This window comes from Sander lucioperca, chromosome 18, assembly GCF_008315115.2.
Source record: "Sander lucioperca isolate FBNREF2018 chromosome 18, SLUC_FBN_1.2, whole genome shotgun sequence".
In the NCBI taxonomy this organism is placed as follows: Eukaryota; Metazoa; Chordata; class Actinopteri; order Perciformes; family Percidae; genus Sander; species Sander lucioperca.
In genome coordinates, this window is record NC_050190.1 from 27,091,316 (window position 1) to 27,098,815 (window position 7,500).

Sequence of the window (7,500 nt, forward strand, 5' to 3'; positions counted from 1 at the left end):
GTTAATGTGTTACATTATTAGAGTTGGGTACCGAAACGTGGTGCCAATAGGGCACCGGTTCCGACCTAAACGGTAGTAACGAGACCGAATAAGAAGGAAAATTTCGGTGCCTTATTTCGGTGCCTGACTTTCCACTCCACTCAACAGCAGGTAACGTTAGCCTAGCTTTAGCTAGCAGCTGGATTAAACAGGTTAAATGCTGACAGCTAACGTTAAACAGTGTAAAGTCTGACTGTATTTCAACAGTCTGCTCTGCAGCAGCAGATGCCGACGTCGGAAAAACACAGACACGTTCACTGAAACTGGTAACCTACAGCCTCGCGGTGCATTCAAAGTTATTGTAAAATACCCTTTTCCCATCTGGTGGTTGTTTTTGTCATTCAACAGCAATTTACTGGTGAAATAAGTTAAGTTATAGTTATTACATTACTATTAAATCATTTAATTTTGACCATATGGCCGTAGTAATAAACAAGTTGTTCTTAAATGTCGCCGACTGTTGTTTAGTATCCTTCTTTTTTTTTCTTCTTTTTTTTTTTTTACTTTCTTAAAAAGTACCGGTTCAGGCACCGTTTAGGCACCGGCACCGTTTTAAAAGTACCGCTTTAGCACCGGTATCGGAAAAAAACCAAACCATACCCAACCCTATACGTTAACATACCGGACACCTATTCAGCCTGTTGTTCTGTGTGCTGTTGTGTAGTTGAACAACTTGCCTTTCCAGATTAAATGTCTGTTCTTGATCTTGGATTTTGTGAAATAAATTTCTAAATAAATGCGACTTATAGTCCAGTGCAACTTATATATGTTTTTTTCCTCTTCATGACGCATTTTTTGACTGATGCGACTTATACTCCGGAAAATACGGTATGTGAAAAACCCTGAAAGGCGATAAAGATCTGACGGTGTTGTGTCTGCAGGATCTCTGAACGTCTTTCTGCGTCAGAAAGGTCCGACGGTGACGGACACCTCGGTCTGGACTCTGGTCGGTAACCAAGGAGACCGCTGGCGGCAAGCCAAGGTCAACATCCACCCGGCCGCAGCCTTCCAGGTAACAACCACACCCACTTAACCCTCCTAAAAAGCATGTTTTGTTTAAAAGATTGCCAAAGAAAAACTCACTTACCCTAGAAAGAAGCTGCCGTCACCCCAATCCTACAAAAACCTGGTCTGGATCCCTCCTCCCTCAACAACTACCGCCCAATATCCAACCTCCCCTTTCTGTCTAAAACCCTGGAACGTATCGTCGCCTCACAACTCCAGACCCATCTTGCCAATAACCAGTCCTTCCAGAAAAATTTGGAGTTTTTTTGTGATTGTTTTGGGCTAAAATCCTTGATTATGCGGCTCGTTTTCTTAAAAAATGTGATGGAATATGCGGGATATTTATGCAATTTTATGAGATGAAATTGCAGGAACTTGCAAAAACTGGTTTCATCGTGGCTTCATCGCGGCGTTTGCAGCTTTTCGATGATGTTCACGTCGCGTAATTACGTCACTTCATAGCGTTCCCATGGCAACAGGGGGAAATGGCTGCTCTTGTGTGAAGTAAACGCAACATTTTTCATCTTTCTGCTAAGATATATGTGACTTTTTTGCAACGAAAATGCGGGGATTATGAAATCATGCAAGCCCCGCATATTTTGGGTGGAAAACGGCAATTTATGTGGCGAAAGTGCGGCGTATTTGGAAAAATTCGGCCCCCGCATAAATATGCAGACTTTGGCTGATTATGTGTTGAATTATGCGATCGAATAATCGCGTTTTTCTGGAGGGACTGAATAACCAATTCGAACCCCTCCAATCTGGTTTTCGCCCCCTCCACAGCACAGAAGCGCTCTCCTCAAAGTCCTCAGTGACCTCCTCACCTCTGCTGACACCGGTTCCCTCAACATCCTTATCCTCCTCGACCTGAGTGCCTTCGATACCGTGAGCCATAACATCCTGCTCACCAGACTCAAAGACCTCGGTATCGAAGGTACTGCACTCAGCTGGCTCCGTTCCTACCTTTCCAACAGATCCCACTTCATCTCTCTCCATAACCACACCTCTGCCACAGCCACAGTCACTCAAGGCGTTCCCCAAGGCTCCGTACTCGGCCCCCTCCTCTTTATCATCAACATCCTCCCCCTTGGTCAGATACCCCGCCACTTTAACCTGGACTTCCACTGTTACGCCGATGACAACCAGATCTAGCCTGGTCCTACCAGACTCTGGTCCATTAGACTGGTCCTACCAGACTCTGGTCCATTAGCCTGGTCCTACCAGACTCTGGTCCATTTCATTGGTCCAGAGCGTCTGGCCACTCTCCATTGACAAGTGTTAACTTCCTTGAAGGTGGGTACTCTGTTGAACGTTTGGTCGTGACGTATGTCATGCGCATGTGCAACAAGAGTGGAGACCAACAACAACTATCGGCACATATTTAGCATTAGCATTGCTTGCGTTAGCCTTAGCCAACTCCTTCACCACTAACGGAGCGAGCTGGAAAATCAAACTGTTCCCGAACCCCGTGGGGAGGAGGGCCACAACATCATGGCCACCAACACAACTCAGCAAAGATTGTTCTTGCTCGGGCTTTAACTTCTGGATATTCGGCAGCGTTGCCACAACGGACCGAATGGCTTCGCTCACATCTTTCTAGCGCACGTTCTCAACGTCATCGTTAGCCAGCCACTCCCTCTGTTCACTGATTGGACCGCCAAATATTTGACCGGAGAAAACCCAAGAATATACCGCAAACCCAGACGGAGTACTGAAGGGAAATGAAAATTGAGCGGAAGTACGTAGGAGGACGGAGCCAGGCTAACCCAGATCTACCTCAGCACCAAACCCCCCCACAATCCTCCCCTCTCCCACATCAACTCCTGTCTGTCAGCTATTAAAACCTGGATGCAACACAACTTCCTCAAACTCAACAGCGACAAAACAGAATTCCTCCTCATAGGCTCCAAATCCACACTCAGCAAAATCAATAACCCCACTCTCACCATCGACGGCACCATTGTCTCCCCAGGCCCGCAACCTTGGCGTGATCTTTGACTCCACCCTCTCCCTTGAGCCCCACATCCGTCATGTCATTAAAACCTCCTTCTTTCACCTCCGCAACATCGCCAAAATCAGACCCTCTCTCACACCCCCCCTCTGCTGAAAGACTCATTCACGCCTTCATCTCCTCCCGGCTGGACTACTGCAACTCACTTCTAATCGGCATCAGCTCTACCAACATCAACCGACCCCAACTGGTCCAGAACTCAGCCGCCCGCCTCATCACCCGCTCCAAATCCTGGCACCACATCACTCCAGTCCTAAATCAACTCCACTGGCTTCCATCTCCCACCGGATCACCTACAAAATCCTGGTCCTCACCTACAAAGCCCTCCACCATCTGGCCCCCTCATACCTCACTGACCTCCTCTCCCTGTACCAACCCTCACGGTCCCTCAGATCCACCTCAGCCGGTCTCCTCTGCATCCACAAGTCCAACCTCCACAGTTTTGGGGACAGAGCCTTCTCCAGGGCAGCTCCCAGGCTCTGGAACTCCCTCCCCCAAGAGATCCGCACCTCTGAGTCCCTCACCATCTTCCAGTCCCGCCTCAAGACCCATCTCTTCACCTCTGCCTATCCCTAGCCCCACGCCCCCTCCCTTTTCATCTGTGCCTGTATCTTGTTTTGCTTTGCTTTGCTTTGTTGTTGTTTTCTAGCCTCGTGAGACCGTCCTGATCTGGCGAGCTCCAGTTCTCCACTCGTAGATCAGTCTGGCATCTTGAGACAGAGAAAATTTGGAGCCGTTCGCCAAGCGACCGACCAATCAGCGTTGGTTTTGAGGCGGGTTTAGGTGTGACGCGACGAGAAGCGACTGTTCAGTCTAAACAACGTGGCGGCTTCCACGGATGAGATGAGCGTAGCTATCGCGCAAGTTTTATCCGAATTAGAAAGTATTCCTTCATTGAAAGAAGAGAAAAAAACAGCACTGGAGGCTTTTCTCAGATGAAAAGATGTTTTTGCTCTTCTCCTGACTGGTTTCGGCAAGAGTTTGATATATCAACTGGCTCCGCTAGTCGTGAAGAAACTTAGCCTCATGAGACTGTCCTGATCTCGCGAGCTATCTGGCGGAGTCAGGTTAGTGATAGACAGATGGTTTATCCAATCAGCTAACCAGGATTTTCGCCCCCTTGGCTTCTCTTTCCAGCTCTCAGCGAAGGCGGTCGCTTTTTCTCCCTCTCCCTCCCAGGCCTACCCTGCTTGCTATCTTGTCTTGTGTTGTCTGCTGTTTTTAGAGACTCTCCCTGCAAGGCTCTACAAATACCTAAAAATCATGGAATTGATTAACTGGTCTCTCAACGCAATTGTCACTGTATTCTCGAGGAGGAGCACTGGTTCGGGTGAGCCAGCACGTCCTGAAGGGATGTTTGCTGCGGGGTATACGATGGACGGCTGGGAGAAATGGCGTGCCGTGTGTCTCTCTGCTCTTTCCGTGGAGGACGTTGAGGATATCTACCTATTTGGAACCCTGATAACTGGAATGTTGCTGATTGGAGGTTGCTTCGCTCTGGTTTATCGAAGAATTGGAAAGACTTTGGTAGCTGTCCAAAGCCCAAGGAAGCTGCCCGGCCTGACTGAAGCTGTCGAAAAAGCGATCAGTTTGCAAACTGGAACTATTAATCGCGTGATGGAAACCAACATGGTAATGACCCGCGGCTTGGATACCATCATGAGGAACGTCATGGATTTGGAAAGAAAAATTGACCAGTTGAACAGTGTGTAGTTGGACAATAGAATGAATGTTTAAATTAGAGCAGCCATTCGCGTAGACAAAACAAATTTAATCTTTCGGCTCCCTTATCCTGAACGGCCTTGCCAAGGCCGTCTCTTGGAACAAACAGTCACCCTGTTGGGGCTCTGCAAGCGAGACGCTCTTGGTTCCTCCCCCGTCTTCCCCACTGCCTGCTGATTGTCGTATCGGTTCTGGACTGTTCAAGGGTGTCACCATGGCAACGTGCTGTGTTTTCGCTATAACATTCTGCGGACTGGGTCACTAGTGGGACTGCCGGGCTGTGCGTTTCTCAGCAGGCCAAACTCCCCCACCCTACCCTCTCCCCAGTCCAACGCCTTCGCAGCCAAATGTGCAACTGTACATTTATGTTATGTTATGTTATGTTATGTTCAGCAGTGCAAATGTACTGTTTGTGTGCTATGTGCTGAGGTGTTTTTTTCCTGTTCCCACACTGTTCTTATCTTTATGAGGATAGTCTGTGAGTTGCTTTTTTTCCCTCTCCTCTCCTCATGTGATGCTGTATTCTCCCTGCGAGAGTTAAGAGAGAGTTGTTTTGGCGCCGCATATATGGCGACTCGGTGTGTCTGTGCATGTTGCTTTAATGTGACATGCACCTACAGCACCAGGACAAATTCCTTGTGTGTGTAAACGTACTTGGCAATAAAGCTTTTTCTGATTCTGATTCTGATTCTTACCCAAAAGTTCTCCAACGGAAAGTTCCCAGATGGATATGCGAAGCAAATGCGAAGCAATCCATCTGGTGGAGTCAGGTTAATTGTTTTCTACCTTACCCTGTAAAGCAACTTTGAGTCCTTCAAAAGCGCTATACAAATTCAATTAATTATTATTATTATTTGGTGTTATTTTTCCCCCACACACGAGTGACCAACACGGTTGGTTGTTACAAAAGGTGCATAACTCGCCGTCCAAACTGTGCTGAACGCAAGAAACATCAAGCAGTTACTGTTAACACTAACACAACATTTCCTGCTGCTGCTCCTTCACATTACAAACATTTCAGCTGGCTTTTATTGTGAAGCAGCCACAGGAAACACTGTGTGTAAAAACAGCTGTACGTCTCTTATAAGATAAGATATAAGATATACGTTATTGTCCCCGAAGGGAAATTAGTTTTGGACTCTGTCCGTTCCGCAGTTTTACAAAGACAACACAAAATACAGAAAATAAGCATCTCTCAACACTCTCATGCAACACAAACATACTCTCATATACATTAGACAGGTATCTATATAGTAATACTCTCATATACATTAGACAGGTACCTATATAGTAATACTCTCATATACATTAGACAGGTACCTATATAGTAATACTCTCATATACATTAGACAGGTCCCTATATAGTAATACTCTCATATACATTAGACAGGTATCTATATAATAAGCATATTAACTCCTTCTTTCAGTGGCAGTTTTTAATTGAACAACCCTGTCGGCTGCATTCTCTGCAGTAAGTGTAGCTCAGCCCTTACACAATGAGATATTGCACAACCCAAAGGGCCTACATATTGCACAAATGACCCATTTCCATATAACCTATGCAGTACACAATGACATATTGACTCTTAGCTTCCTGTCTTCGTCTCCGTCAGATTGTGATGGAGGGAGTCCGAGGCGCCGGCATCGAGGGAGATATCGCCATCGATGATGTCACCATCGAGGAGGGCGAATGCAAAGACCCGCCCCCCAACAGTGAGTTCCAGAACAGTTCCAGTTTTTACGTTTAGACAAAGAAAAACATTCCCTAGACCAGGGGTCACCAACCTTTTAGAAACTGAGAGCTACTTCATGGGTACTGAGTCAGACGAAGGGCTACCAGTTTGATACACTCTTCTGAAATAACTAATCTGCTCAGTTTGCCTTTAGTTATATATGATTATTAATGATTAATGATACTCATCTATGTGAAGACACTGATCACGTTAATGATTTCTCATTATCAATAATTATCAACAATGACTTAACAAGGTGGGAAACAGATAATGTCAATATTCAATTTTCATTTTTAGAACAGGCCTGAGGGCTACTCATGTGGTCCTTGGGGGCCACCTGGTGCCCACGGGCACCGTGTTGGTGACCCCTGGTCTAGATGGATCCTTAATTCAGTCCTGAAAACACACCACACACAGGTGCCTTAAACTTAAAAATAAAACTTATTGAAACGCTTTGATTTCAGATTTTAAAAAGCTACACGACTTCATTTACTTTATGTATTTGTAACTTTAATTTAAGATGCTGTAAAGGTTTAGATTTTGGTCCAGTTGCTGTAGGTATCTGTATATTTTACATGTTGCACATTTTCCTTAGCCTAGAAGTTTAGACCCTAGCGGCAGCAAATGTAATCTGCAGCCAGGGTCGTCTAGCAACTCTCCGTTGGCTTGTGAGCTGGAAAAATCAAACTCTAGTCAGGCCAATCACATCGTGTATAGAGTGGGTGGGCGGGGCTTATGGCTGCTGCTGCTGCTGCAGGTGAACAGCGGTCTTTGGAATCGGCTTTGGCCGCGACTCTGGAAGACTTGGAGTTCAGCTTTTCTTTGAGAAAAGAACAAAGAACGGCTCTGAAGTCATTCTTAAAAAAGTAAGATGTGTTCAGAGTTTAAAGTTTAATCTATCAGCTAGCTCTGCTCTGATTGGTTGGAGAGCTATCCTATTGCGTGCAGAGGGAATTTGAAAGACAACCGTTGATCCCGCCCCTCTGATTG

At 46.1% G+C, this 7,500-nt stretch overlaps 1 protein-coding gene across 1 annotated transcript in view; it reads left to right on the top strand.

Moving 5' to 3' along the window:
• The window catches only part of LOC116053578 (MAM domain-containing glycosylphosphatidylinositol anchor protein 2-like), a gene marked incomplete at its 5' end in the record, with an annotated part of 69,987 nt that overhangs the window by 59,994 nt on the left and 2,493 nt on the right, over nt 1-7,500 (top strand). Inside the window, 2 exons of the mRNA XM_035994950.1 lie at nt 921-1,051; nt 6,391-6,490. Coding sequence (XP_035850843.1) covers nt 921-1,051; nt 6,391-6,490 — 231 coding nt within the window. The remainder of the gene's footprint in view (nt 1-920; nt 1,052-6,390; nt 6,491-7,500) is intronic.